The sequence below is a fragment of the Sceloporus occidentalis genome, unplaced genomic scaffold, assembly GCF_023333645.1.
Source record: "Sceloporus occidentalis isolate IW3139 unplaced genomic scaffold, rSceOcc1.0.p SCAF_6, whole genome shotgun sequence".
Lineage (NCBI taxonomy): Eukaryota > Metazoa > Chordata > Lepidosauria > Squamata > Phrynosomatidae > Sceloporus > Sceloporus occidentalis.
Window position 1 is genome coordinate 128,798,466 of NW_028316986.1, and position 15,263 is coordinate 128,813,728.

At 39.8% G+C, this 15,263-nt stretch overlaps 1 protein-coding gene across 4 annotated transcripts in view; it reads right to left on the reverse strand.

Annotated features, from left to right (window-relative positions):
• The window catches only part of LOC149311395 (adhesion G protein-coupled receptor B3), a 640,955-nt gene that overhangs the window by 399,279 nt on the left and 226,413 nt on the right, over positions 1-15,263 (reverse strand). For all 4 annotated transcript variants that reach the window (XM_089530992.1, XM_089530991.1, XM_089530988.1 and 1 more), the window contains one exon: positions 11,017-11,181. In XM_089530992.1, coding sequence (XP_089387118.1) covers positions 11,017-11,181 — 165 coding nt within the window. The remainder of the gene's footprint in view (positions 1-11,016; positions 11,182-15,263) is intronic.

A 15,263-nucleotide genomic window follows, 5' to 3' on the forward strand; every position in this document is an offset into this window, starting at 1 on the left:
TATCTACAAACTAAAACATTCCCTTTCCTAGGACTATCCATCCTTTTTCCCCTAGTACCAGACATTCTCATGGATGGGGGCATCAGTCCCCGGAGTGTACCCAGTATGGGGAGGCAGAGTTTCTGCGAGTGAGACCTTGGCCCTCTCAACAGCCCTTGACCTTCCAAGTCCCATGTGGCGATTGGGACCCGGAAGGCAACTACCTGCTCTCTCAGGGGTGTACTACTCCTTCTGGAGTGTCACCTGGTGAGGACTGCACCACCACACACACACCAGTAATACGACTGCTCATGGAAGTAATATTGATAGCTTACAGCTTGGTTTTCCTTCCAACACATCCTCTCATTATCCAGAATCATGAATGATAAACAATCCTTCCATCCAGCTTCAACAGTTGTGTAGCACCCTCAATTGTCTAAAATTATAAAGCATAATAAAACATATGGTTGGCAAGCATAGCAGGAACTCTGCTCCTGACAGGAAGGCTGCCGCCTGCTTCCCTTTGTCACAGGTGTCAGATGAGTGGAGAAGCAGAGGCAAGGAGAGGGGAAGTATTTGAAAACAGGCTTATTAAGGGTCAAGACACTATAATGAGAAAAATTCTTAACTGATGAGAATATTCTCAGTTTAAGACTTATTCTACATAAAATTTGCATATGGTTGTTTTGCACAGAGAACAACTTTGTACAGGGAAGAGCATTTTCTACACAGAAAATAAAATTTCTGCACAAAAATTCTGTTTTCTGTGCTGTTTTTATGCAAAAATGCACCTTTTAAAAAGGTGCATTTCTTGAAGTCTTTTTTGCTGTTTAGGACTTGCTGTATCCAAAATTCTGTCCATAGCAAAATAATAATAAAATTAAACTTAAAAAATGCACAGAAAACAGCATTTTTGTGCAGAAATTTTCTATGCAGAAAATGTTCTTCCCTGTACATAAAATATTGTACACTGCACAAAATAACCATATGCAAATTTGGTGTAGAGTAAGTCTACACAGCACAGCTAAAACTACTCATTGCTTCCTTTGTGGAAAAAATTAGCAAAGAACTGTATCCCTACTAGACACTGGAAATACAATGCATCTCTGGTGTGCGTGCATCTTCTGAGCCCAATTCCCACTTATATGATCCTTGAAGTTGAAGATTTCGACACCAGCTCAGAAGCGCTGGTAAAACATTGCTGGATTGTTCAGGATGCACATTTGTATGAAGGCCTGGCTTCCTGAATGTCAGTGAACACAAAGTTTCAATTCAGAGGAAATCCCCTCTCCTGGAAAGATTCACGGACACTAGAGGGAGCTGACAATTCACTGAGGTTCAGGAAGCATGCCAGGCTTTCATACATGCGTGCTTCCTGAATGATCCAGCAATATTTTACCAGCGCTTTTGAGCTGGTGTGGAAATCTTCATAGGCCCTATTACACGAGGCACTTACCGCACTGGAATTGTGGCCAAAATGCTTCAGAAGTGCAGAAGTGGGATCGCTGGTCACAGTTCTCCAACGTCATTGAGGCATTTTGTTGTTGTTCTGTTGTCAAAGCGTTCGTGGAACAGCCATTTTTGCATAACGGACGATCCCATTATTACAGAAATGGCTACTCTGCAAATGATTCATCAACAGGAGAAGAGCGGGACACCCTTCAGTGATGCTTCAGAAGCGCGACCAGCGATCCCACCTCTGTGCCTCAAGCGTTTGGGCCACAATTCCAACGCATTACGTGCCTTGTATGATAACGTCCATAGTGTCTGAAAGTACTTGGCCAATCCATAAAATAAACCACTGCCCAAACTTCAGTGCTTCACTAGAGCTAGGAAACTCTCTTGAAAGTACATGTCTAGAACTCTATCACAGATAAAACAGCTTTATGTGAAACTTTGAACATGAAGAAGCAGGTAGGGGAAAGTTTTTTGTTTTTGTTTTTTTGTCTTTCCAGAACTTCACCAAAAACTGCAGCTTTAATTAACACAGGAGCACAGAGAGTTGGGGTTTGTTAGAAGTTTAATGTCTAAATCACTTCATAACAATAATATTTCTTAATTCATTTAGCACAATGAAGCACATGTGCATGAGTATGTGTATGCATATAAAAATTAGTCAGGCATAGTTATGTCCTCATTTCTGTTATAACTTCTCTAAGAAACTGTTTTGCTATTTGCATATTTTTATGAGATACTACAACCCAACAATATGTTTCTCACTGTAAGGTGACTAAGAAAACTTGTTTAATGGAAATGGATGAGACCTGTGGCAGCAATGAAATATGCTTTCATGGATGACAAAAAGATCCCTGCAGATGTTTCAGTGATGCTAATATGAAGTGCATGAAATGGGATGCTAAATATGCTTCAGAATCAGCTCTCTCTCTAATCATAAGTCAAGAAAGCTGACAGTGCCAGAACGGCAAGAATATGTCTTAATGGCAAACATTTATGAAAAAGAGTTGTTTCCACTTGATCTTTAGTACTATAGAAAATAATATACTCAAGAGCTAGGGGAAAGAACTACCTGTTCAACAGATTCACATTTCATGTTTCCACTTACATTAAAGTTTAAGGTATGTGTAAGGCTGTATATAGTTACTAAATGATTTTTTAATTGAGTGTTATGGAAATAATTCATTATGATATTTGTCCAAATATTATGCATGGCTGGGTTAACTCCAAGGCACCAGTGTCTGTATTTTTATCCCTTCACCCCAAAGCCCTCTTCAGTATTGCAAACATGCTCTCTGAGCCTCCAGAGGATTTCTAAGTGCTGGGAGATGAAACAGTGAGAGGAAAATTGCACACATTCCCACATTCAGCTCTCCTCTTGATCCAACACTATGCTGGTTCTTTACACATATGTGAAGAAGGACATGCCAGACATATTCATGCATCACTTCACTTATTGGGTAATAACACTATTTTAAAATGCATTCATATTTTCTAACTTTTGCACAAATGCAAAACACATAAGGCTGAAATATGCATATCACTTACTTATGTCTGCAAAAAGTCAGTTGCTATTTTTGCTAAGTGTTGCTCCCCAATGCTCTATTATTTCAGTACACCAGACCAAGAGAAATATTTTGATGTGATGCCTGTTTCATGGATATTGGTCCAGGGACTGATCTTGAAAGGGGAAGGTGAGTAGGGATGAAAAAGAGTATCTGCACAATTTCTCATCTATTTAGAAGATGAGAAATTTTGCAGATATTCTTTTCATCCCTATTTGGCTTCCCCTTTCAGGACCAGACCTGGAAGTTAGCTGCCCTGTTTTGGGTTTTTTTGGGGGGTTTTGTATTTTGCACTATTTTGGTCAAAAATGAAAAACACCACTTTTTATCCCCATTTTCAGTGGTTCTACGTAAAGCTACATTTTTGTGGATATTGTGAGATAAAAAAATATGCAGTACTGCTTAATATAATGAAGCCTTGGACACATAATGAATAAATCAAAACACATTTCATATAGGTAGTTTTTGATTCAGTTTCATCAGAATCTCTCTTTCAGTGGTACTTGGCCTTATAATGTTAATCAGCACTATAAATGAACATAGCCAATTACTATTATTTTATTGGTGTGTGCAAAACAATGCAAAAGACAGTGCTAACTCTAAAACAGATGCATAAAGAATTTTGTTTTATACAACTGCACTCCTCTTGTGGTGAATTTGCTTAACTCAAAATGAAGTCAATGAAAGTAGCTGTGAGTCCTGCTTTTTAGGTTAATTTCAAAGCTTTGTGATCATGGCATACATGAATAGTACACCTATTCACAAGAAAGAGGTTAATCTAGGTCCATGTTTTATCAATTGTTTATAAGGTCTGCAGAGGAGCTAGAGTGTGGACACTGCTAGAGAAGTAACAACATCAATCACTTTCAATCATTTTCAATTCTTATTCACCTTTCCTAACCTCTCTGAAATGCAAAATAGTACTCTTAGAGATCTTTCCACTTCTATTCTTCCCAACATCTTCTAATACAAGTAAAGCTAGCATAGTTTGGTGCTATTTTGGCCTTTCTCTCTCTTTTAGTTTAGAGAGCTTCCCCCTCTCTTTAAGACTTAAAGCAAACACTTGTTTGTTTCTTTACTCACAGGTAAATCAGAATTGCTAGCTACTGCACACCTGCCATATCCATCAGACACAAAATGCAGCTCATCTATGTCATGGACATGCCATACATGACTACCTACTATGGCTTGCCATAAGCCACCAGGAAGTACTAGTTCACCAACATCTGGCAAGTCAAAGGAGTCAAAGGGGAATATGTCCTTGCTAAGTCTCCAAGGTTATTCTCTGTCTCAGGACTCAAATGGAGGCAAGAGAAGCCCCTTTCACTGTAAAGATGTAACCCATTGCTTTAACTTGCCAAATATTGCCTTCTGTTCCAAACACAGTCTGGGCAACCAGCCACAGGCTGATTACTACACAGCTGATAGCCAGCAGACAATGAGCTAGCCAAGCCACAGGTCAGCACTTACTTTAGTCAATACAGGCCTTAAGTCCCAAACAGAGTTCAGTAATATCTAAGTCAGGCAAACAGCATCCAGAGTCAACAACACAGCCCGAGCCAAGCACAGAGCTCAGGAACACAGCAAGAAGCCAGGTGTATCAGAAAAGCTCCAACAACCCTTGGAAAGCAGGACTGGGAATGTGTAGATCAGCAGCTCAATGCAGCAGTTGCTTAATTAATTGCTGCTTCCTATAAGAGACCTCTTCAAGCCCTTCCCCCTTGTTGTCTCTACTCAACAAAGGTAGGTAGGATTAAGTGGTCTTGTAGATCTGAATGGGGAGGACTCTCTGCCAGACCTGGGACTGCACTCTGATCTGTCTCCGAGACATGTGACTTTGGAACCTCCTGCTCTGGTTCAGCAGCAGGTTTCAGCAGGTCCACTGCTTCAGTCTCAGAGTCCATGTTCTGGGCATGACATCTACTCATTAAAAAACACAACCATGGTTTATACAATATCATTCCCATCTCAATTCTGTACAGGTGTTCTGTGCAGTAGTAATGGGGAGACAAAGAATGGAAATTCGCACCTGGTCATAAAGCAACTAACCAAAGCCTGTGTTGGCCATTAGGCCAAGACACAAATTAGGGCTGAGAAAAAGGCAAAGAGATAGAGTAGAAGGAGGCACCATCTTGATATAGCTGCTCCCTCCCTCCCTGCATGCTTTGGAGCCAGGACGTCCTGGACTATGATTTTGCCACTGATCTTTGGGTGATATAATCATGGAAACAAATTATTCAGTCACAAATATTTTTATGCTTTTCTCCCTGCACAGAAGTTCTCTTTGTGATGTGATGGCTCTCTTTTGGATCAAAATTACCAAAAAATTGAAACTTATCTCCAAAAACTATCAGCAAGCTTAAAGTTATATTGTACTGTACTGTTGCCTGATGTATAGTTGTTGTTATTGTATTGTTTTATTCTGTTGTTCACCGCCCTGATCATGGGAAGGGCAGTATACAAATAAAATTTTTATTATTATTATTTAAAAGATATCACTATACATTTTGTAAAAATATGGCAAGCATTACTCTAATCAAGCTTCCATTTTATGCTCCTGCCTCCTTTTCCTGCTATGAAAGCACTAGGGTTTAATCAACATTGTAGAAATAATGCAGTTTGATACCACTTTAACTGTCACGGCTCAATGCGATGGAATGTTGGGATTTGCAGTTTGTTGTGGCACCAGAGCACTCTGACAGAAGGCTAAATGACTCACCAAACTACAGTTCCCAGAATTCCCTAGCATTGAACCAGGGCAGATCTGAAGAGAAACCAGAACCAGGGTAGTTAAAGCCATTACAAACTGGATTATTTCTGCAGTGTGTTGTAGACTTTAGCTAGAAGTTAAGAAATGTGAATGTAGAAATGCATATTTAGATGCAACAAGTAAACTATTCAAGTATATAATTTAAATGTTTCCTCTTCTTGACTTTTTCTGACGTTTGTCTCATTGGGATGTAGAGATGTGAAAGCCCATGGAAATATTGGGAAAAAACATTTCTATGTTTTTTTTAACCATGCTAAATTAAATAATCCATAATTGATGTTCTTCCTTTTTTTCAACTTTTTCTCCCCCCCCCCTCCCCTTTTTTTCCTGGTGCCAGAGATTCATTTAATTTCTATGCAAAACTCTGCTAAGCAGTCTGTCTCTTACCAGATGTAACCTCCACACTTTCAAAACAGGGGTTGACACCCAGGAAGTCCAACTCATAATCCAATAAAAAGAATATATTCTATTCTGAAAGCAAACTATATTGTACCTTCATGGACTGAGATGAGAAATTAAAGAAAAGGTGAAAATGATGGTCTGTGATTTCATATGTTGTTTGTTATTCAACACTTCTACATTGCTTCGCCCTATATGTTTTCCCGATGTTTTATCCTTACAACACATCAACCCATCGTTATTATTGCACACAAAATAAATTATTAACTTCGTAATAACAATTCTGTCAAACTAATTCAAGTAGTTTCTTCAGCAGAAACCAGAGCTTGGCAGAAATCCCCCTCCCCCCCCCCAATTTCTTTATTCAATGCAAAGTGTTAGTATGGGCTAATATACTAACTGCTGTCCCACATTGTACATAGAGCAAACCTGTCCCACACTGTACATGAATCAGGGAAGCCTTTTTTGTATGCTAGAGATTAATGTTCCCATCCAAGTTCCTAGGAATGCTATGAAAAAAAGCTGCCCTCCTTCCTGTATTGTTTTCCACAGCACAGAGGGATGGGGTGGGCCAATGGGGGACAATGAAATGGACTAGGTGGGCATAGAGCATAGTAGAACATGCAGACTTGACCCTGCTATTGTTGACTATCCCCACACCCACATCTAGACACTGTTGTTTGAAAACATGCTTCTCACTGCTCATGACAAAACCTGGAGAATGGACCTATAGGCTAGGAAGAGAAGAGGCAACCCATGGCTTTCCTGATGTTCCCAGTCCCAATGGAAGGCCTGTCTTTCAGTTTTCTGCCAGCAGCATAGCTGGATTTATGGGCCTTCTGGGAAATTCTGCCCATCAGAGTAGATAGGTGTGGGCACTTTACTTCCTCAACTTGGCCCTAAGTTTAATGCCCATGGACACTCCCTATGCCATCTTGTTTTCTGCATGCTTACCTCTGGTCCAGGAGAAGTTGCTAGTGGGGCCTTGCAAGACCCTGACATCATGTGAATTCTGCCCCCATTGTGGTGTTACTACTTCAGAAGTTAACAATGGAAACTGAGAGCACCCCATTCTAGTATTCCCAGCCATTATCTGTTCACATGTATGTGTTTGTATAAATCTCCCTCCCACAAGTGTTAAAATGGAAGGCAGCTATGAAAGCATTCGACTTCAGTGTTTAAAATTATTGATTTATTTATTTCAAAGATTTATATCCCACCTCTCTCCCACAATGGGATTCAAGATGGGTCCCTGGAGTATGTGTGCCTTCCCTTTGTGTCTTTCCAGAACTGTATTGACCATCGCCCTATCAATTAATTGGCTAGTGTTGGGGGAGCCTTGAAAAAATTAAACCAGTGACTTCCTGAGGGTATCGCAAGTAACATCTGAAGGATGGCTACCTATCTTTACACAGTATGTGAACTTTATCACTGACAGTCTCTGAGTGGTGGACTATGGTGGTGTTTCCACAGACACTGCAGGCATGTGAGTTGTTTTGCATTTTATGAAGTTGCGTTTCATGCCTTCTCCTTGGCATAGTGTCTCTTCATCATAAAAGCAAATCATGATATGATATATAAATAGGATTACCCTGTTAATTAATATGAAAATCATCAGCAATAGTTCATGGAAAGCACACAACAACAATAATATATCATTCAGAATTACATGTCTTGCATATATCCCATATTGCAATTAGTAAGGTGCTCAAGGCATTAATGTTAATGATGTCTGACATTATAACACCTTGATTGCAATCTAGATTGAATCAAGGCCATGGACAAAACCAGGTAACATTGCTAACTATTTACCATACAAACACAATGTAAATTCATTGTAAAGTATTGTGTTAACAGCAGGTGGCAACATTTCAAAATTCTATTTGTTGACAATACTTATTAGTTGTTAGAGACATACATTTTTATATTGACATTGGTTCAGCTAAATGTTTTGAAAGGATTTAAATTAGCCTTATGCTTTATCAAAAAGTATCAATTGAAAACATTTTTGTTATTTCTTCTCTCATATAATGTTTCTTTATGGGCACTGTAGAAAAACTAGTTTTTAAGGTTCAAACAACATGCAACATTTAAACAGAGGAATGACAGGAGAAATGACTGACAGTATGGGGCACAGTAGACTGGTGTGTGGACTTGCCTACTCTCCAACATTTCACATCTGAAAACTGGGACAAATGGGACCAAGCAACATCAGTCTGGTCAAGATGGCAAAAGTTATAAATGAGGAAGAATACACAGGCTAAGAGAGGTTGTAGAAGTTTGCTTTTGGGCAAGTCTATCAGGAGGTGCAAGATCCTGCCACCACCTCTTCACAAGTTTGAGTGCAAACAAACTGAGGGCAAAGGGGAGGAATGGGAGGAAGAGAAAGAAACTGAAGCATTTTTAAAGCAGCTAAAAAAATGAGATGACAGAATCATAGAATCATAGAATTGGAAGAGACCACAAGGGCCATCCAGTCCAACCTCCTGCCATGCAGGAAATCACAATCAAAGCATTCCCGACAGATGGCCATCCAGCCTCTGTTTGAAGACCTCTAAGGAAGGAGACTCCACTACACTCCGAGGGAGTTTGTTCCACTGTCAAACAGCCCTCACTGTCAAGAAGTTCCTCCTAATGTTGAGGTGGAATGTCTTTTCCTGGAGCTTGCATCCATTGTTCCGTGTTCTAGTCTCTGGAGCAGCAGAAAACAAGCTTTCTCTTTCATCAAGAGGAAGATCTCAGCCAAATTGAGACAGTTAGAGGGTTGGGAGTTAGTGACAATAGGCATCATTTATTGATTAGAAGGACCAAGGGGTGGATTACAAGACAGAAAGTTGCTTAGGGTGTTACCTGGTGCACCTCATACTCCCTGTACCCCTTAGTGATGCCCCTGGTTTTCAGCCAAAAATGGAAATGCCAGGACTGAGGCCTACTGGACTTGCCTCTTAAAGAGAAATAAAGCAGCATTCCAACAGCATTGTTGTAGGTCCTGAATGAAATAGTCTGGACCTGGCTGTGACTGACAGTAATTAACACGTGAACACACACCAAGAGACTTCCTAATTTGCTATTTACTGAAAGTCAGAGATAAAAAGAACAATATTTTTCCAAATAAATTTACCTACTTACTATTTTATTAAGGTAAAATTTGTCCATCTTATAAATCCAAAGACAGCTCCCTCCATAGTTTGTTATCTTTGCGTACAAGTTAACCAAAGTTTAAAAAAAATGTTTTAAGTGTTTGAATGACTACAGTGAAAGACTCAAGTACATACTGAAATCAAAGAGACAGGCAGAATGTGGACTCTGCATGTAGAACATCGCCTTTTGAGTTACCAGCAGGAACAGCTAAAAAGGATCAAGTAGAAGGTGTTTAGATAAGATTTATTTTATTTCAGTTATTGCCCTGAAACTCTGGAGTACTGCTGGTCACAGCTGAAAATGGATTCGATAGATATGATATAAACAGTCTCCAACGTTTTCTCTCTGGATGACCAAAATTTTATTGATGGTTTTGATAGCTAGTTTTTATATCTAAATGCTCACAGTCACATATTAATTGTATAAACTCCCAAGCAGTTTTATACTTCCATGTATGTGAATGGCACCATGGTATAGTGGTTTGAGCATTGACTATGACTGTGTAGACTAGGGTTCAAATCCCTGCTCAGTCACGGAAACCAAACATTAGCAAGTCACACACTTTCAGCTTCAGGGCAAGGCAAAAGGGAAACCCCTCTCTGAACAAACTTTGCCAAGAGAACCCCATGATAGGTTTGCCTTAGGGTCACCATAAATCAGAAATGACTTCAAGGCACGCAACAGCAACCACAATGTGAATGCTAACAATCACATTCAGGTGACTGGCAAGATTCATCAGTTAATTGCTTGAGTATTGTTTTAATCCTCCAAAATTGCCAATATTCAAATATGACTTTCTATATTTACCACATTTGGGGCATTTGCTGTAACCCAGTACTTTAGTTCTGCCATGGTTTTGCCTCCAATAGCTGAACACACATTTACTTCTACCACTGTAAGGAGTTCATGTTCATGGTACAAACTACCTTCCGACCTAGAAAAGGCCTCTTGTATCAAAATGAAACTGAATTCATGAAAGTGGGATTTTTATTTTTAAAACACTATTACTGCTACTACCAGACTGACCACACTGAGCTTGATCGCTCCTCTGTCAATTTCTGCCGATTTCTTTTTGTTTTGAAAGCATACTAAGAAATTAGATACACCAACCGAGCATGTTACTCACGTAAACGGAGGGCCAGCTGTATATAACACATATCCTATACATGAGTCCTAATAGTAACTGTGTCCAGCCCACAAACTAAGGCATACAAATGAGCACCAAACTTATAGTATTTCCTACCACCATGTATGGATGTGAGAGCTGGACAGTAAAAAAAAAAAAAAAAGAAGAAGCTGATAAGGAAAAAATCAATTTGTAGAGATGTAATGCTGGAGAAAGTGCTGAAGATACTGTGGCCAAAAGGACAAACAAATGGGTCCTAGAGCAGATCAAACCAGCTGAGATGACAAAAACTGAGGCTGTCATACTTTGGGCACCTTATGGGAAGGCATGACTCACTCAAAAAGACAATAATGCTAGGAAAGGTAGAGGGTAGAAGAAAGAGAAGAACACCACACACCAGGTGGCTAGCCTCAAATAGGGAGGTCATAGGCATGAATCTACAAGACTTAAGCAGAGCAATGGATTACAGGGGGGGTTGGAGATGTATCCACAAGGTCGCCCTGAGCTAAAGGCAATTTACAACAACAAACTACAAAACCCACACTGAACTATATAGTCCAGACATAATATCCATTTCTTACCTGGGCATCGTTGTTCACTGCACCGTCTAACTTCCTCTCCTGTTCCTTCACACTGCTGTCCAGTGATAGCCGCTCCTTGACATATCCGGATTCTCTTCTCCCAGCCACCATCACAAGACTTGGAACACCCGCTCCAGTGGCCCCAGTGATTCCACTGGCCATTAGCTGCTTGGAAGAACTTATGATAATCAGGACACCAACAAAATGCATGCCATGAATTGCATGATGCCTATTTAAAAGTGGCAAATCAAGGTAAATAAAGAAACCATTGTAAGTACAACATGATCCTGCCAGTTAAGAAAACCAGCATAACCCCAGTTGGAGAGACTTAAAGCATGTGTTTCAGTCTACTATTATGACAAACAATAATTCAATAAACTTAGTTATCTTTATTCTTTGTTGGCTTTCTATTGTCCCTTGTGGTATTATCACTAGAGAAGTAAGACTATGGCTGCATCCGTAGCCATAAAGAAATAGCAACTACCATGGCTCAATGCTGTGGAATTCTGGGAATTGTAATTTTGTGAGATATTTAGCCTTCTCTGTCTGAGACCTCTGGTGTCACAACAAACTACAATTCCCAGGATTCCATAGCACTGGGCTATGGCAGTTAAAGTGGTGTCAAACAGATTATTTCTGCAGTACGGATGCAGCATAAGAGTCATCTGGGAGGCAATTCCATTGAGCAATATTTACTGTACTTCTAAGTAAGCAAATTTAGATTGCACTGTAAAAATGAGCTGCCAGCAAACACATTTTCTCAGCTTGGCTGGCAACCACTGTCACACAATATTTTAAAATAGCTGTCATATTGTTTTCATTTCAGCAGCTATCCTAGCATTTCAACATTATTTCTACTATTTTCTTTCCTTGTATTCACCACTGCATGCTTTGTTCACATCTGTTAGGCTTCTCTTTGTATGCTTTTCATGAATACCTCTGCAGTCAATACTAATATTTATTTTAAAAAGGAATCCCTATAAACCTATTCATAATACTAGAATTGTTGTCTGTAGCTTTTCCTTCATTTTGCAGATAAATCACCATTACCTTTCAAATATATTTCTTATGTTTTTTTAATGGTTCCAAACATCTAGCAATGAAAATCTCCTAAATCTATGGAGAAACCATGGTTTTCCTGTTCTATTTGGCCCTATGATCATATTCCCATGAATCTACATGGGAGCAATCCAGCCTCGGTTGTTGAAACAGGAAACACTCTCCTAACCTCATGCTATTTCTGCCCTTATATGACTTCTTCAGACTACCTTCAGGATACCTTTTTATGTCTTGCAGTTTTGGTGCATGTTAACCAGGTGGTATTCCTAACTCATCCTGATGGAAAGGGGCTTCAGTCTACCAAATCAATTTGTCAATATTTCTTTTCACCTTCAACTTTCATCTTCAGGAGAAAGGTGGCTCCATGGGAAGGAAGAAGAGGTCTGTATTCCATTATTTTCTCACTATCATCCATTAGGATACTAGTCTTTTAATTAATTTTTAAGGAAAATAACAAGTAACTTCCATTGCGTGGAATGTTTTCCATTGCATGGAACTAAATGGCTACAAATAAAGCATTCTTTTCTATTAGAGTGCTTCCGTATAACTCTCCACTGGAGGAAAATGTTCCCAGAAACAACAGCAGCTTTTAGATGGGTCAGTCCTCTTCAAAAGTTTTCCTGACTCCTTCTAAAGGTCTTTCCAATCCACCTTGCCCAGTTCTGCTTCCTCAAAAGCCCACATCTTTCAGGGAAAATAACATTTGTAGTATCTTTTCAAACCTACATAGTTACCCCATACCACCACACACTTTTCTTTCATTTCCTTCTCTCAAAAGGTGTTAGTTGATAGGGGTTTTGAGCCACATTAAGTGTTGTCAGTGTTCCTAGGAATGTCTCTGACCTTTTCTTTCACCTTTAAGGAGAACTCCAAGGAAGGCAACAACAAGTGTGCTGAGGTGTGACTATCAGGGGCACCTGGTGCATTCTGTATCAGTGAGGCCATTGCACCTGTCCCAGGTGTTGCAATTTAATCTAAATTTCACAGGAGCCCCATCTCCAAACTATATTATGCCCCTTTCACTCTCAAACATACCCAGCTTGAACCTTGTCTCCAAAATAGGTTCAGCATACTGGATATCCCCTTAAAAGTTCTTATTAAAACATGGAGCAGATGTGAGAGAGTGTGACTTGCCCAAGGTCACCCAGTGGGTTTCCATGGCTGAGTTGGGATTTGAACCCTGGTCTCCCAGTGTCCAGGTCCAATGCTTAAACCGCTACACCACACTGGCTCCGTATGTTAATGATACCCAGCTGTGTTTCTCTACTCCAGAATTCTCTTCTGACATGGAACATTGTATTACAGTGTATCTTTCAGATATCTCAGCATGGATGCTTCACTGTCATCTAAAGATTAACATGGCAAAGACAGAACTAGTTCTTTTTCCTCCAAACCCTTCTTTACAACATACATTCTCCATCACTGTTAACAATGCTCCCATTTATCCTGTGAAGGAAGCACGTAGTCTTGGATTTATTTTTGATTCTTGTCTTTTGTTCCTCACACTGAGGCTGTAGCAAAGTCATGTTGATCTTTTCATTATAACACCGCCAAAATTAGACCTTTTCTTTCTGCTTCCTCTGCTAAGACCTTAGCTTTCACTTTTGTCATTTCCCACCTTGATTATTGTCTTCTTCTTCTTCTAATCTTCTTGAGACTGCTCTTCCATTGTCTCACCTTAGTCCTCTGGTTTCCATTCAACATTCTGCTTCTAAGATTATCTTTTTGGCCTATCATTTTGATCATGTCACCCCACTTTTGCTCTCTCTTCACTGGTTACCAATTCCTTCTAAGATTCAGTACAAGTTTCTTGTTTTAATGTTCAAAGCTCTACCCAACCTCACTCTCCCTTTTCTTTCAGCCCTTATTTCTTTTTATCAGCCTGCTTGAAATCTGCACTCTGGGAAATGCAACCTTCTCACCCAACCAAGGATTCCCTCTTCCTTGGCTTGTCTTCATCCTTTTTCGCTTGCTGCTTCATACTCCTGGAATTGCCTGTCTGACCATTTTCAGACTGCTCCTTCCCATTAAAACATTCTTGATTTCCAAAATTTTTGAATTTTAGTTTAATATAGTTTTATAATCTTGTATATTTTGATTAAATGGATTTGACAGTTTGCATTATATTGTATTTTTTATTTTATCTGGATAATGGTTTTATAATGGTGTTTTATAAATAAATGATGAGAATAATGATTCATCATCATCTTACAACCCCTCCCCCCCACGTCTGATAATGAAGCACTAAACAACAAGAGAGGGCACAAATTGATGCATGTGCAATATAGTAATCATGCCAACCTAGCAGCAATTGCTTCTGAAACAGATAAGGGATACAGCAACTTTGGCCCAAAGCAGACAAGCCGTGTGATTGGCCCGGGACTGTGGCAATTGCATGGTCCACTCTCAAAGCAGGCTGTGGAAGCGGCCCCAAACACGCAGACGGCAGGAGTAGATTAATTCTGCTCCTTTCTTCAGCTGCTATGGGCTGCCGTTGACAGCCTTAGAGCAGCTTCTAGCCACTTTTCTGGGTGCCTCAACTGAACACCACACCCCCAAAGTGGCCAGAAGCCACTTCTTTTGGTCTGTCTGTTTCAAACTTTATCCACAGAAACTTAATCTTAGAAATGTAGCAACTCAATTTATATCCCATCAAGTCTTGATGGGTTCACTTCCCAAATTTGAATATAGATAAATAAATGTATGATTCAAGAAATGGCCTCCTTAACTTCCAAAATCAGATGAGATCTTGGGGTATTTAGGCAAAACAGAAGTGCACTGGAGGGAGCATAATGAGCTCCAAAGTAGAGGACTGTGGAAGTCAGTCAGTGTACAAGCTAGCAGCTTTGCACCCCCTTGTTCCTATAAGCAACAGGCCTAGTTTAGAGTCTGAGGGCTAAACTATATGCTTAGTTATGAGGAGGGCAGGAAGATCTGCACTTTGAATTGTGTCCACCAGCAGGCCATTAGCCATTGCAGCTGGATTATCACTGATGAGGTATGATCTGAATTACCTGTTCTCAGTCAACAGTTGAATAGAAATATTTTAGACCAATCACAGTTTTTCAAAAGTTTGGATAGGTTGCCCTGAGTACAACTGTGCACAAATGAGATTTCTCCATTATACAGCCAGGATATCTCTGTCCATTAGGGGTCACACCTGGTGCAGATTTAGTAGCAGAAGGTAT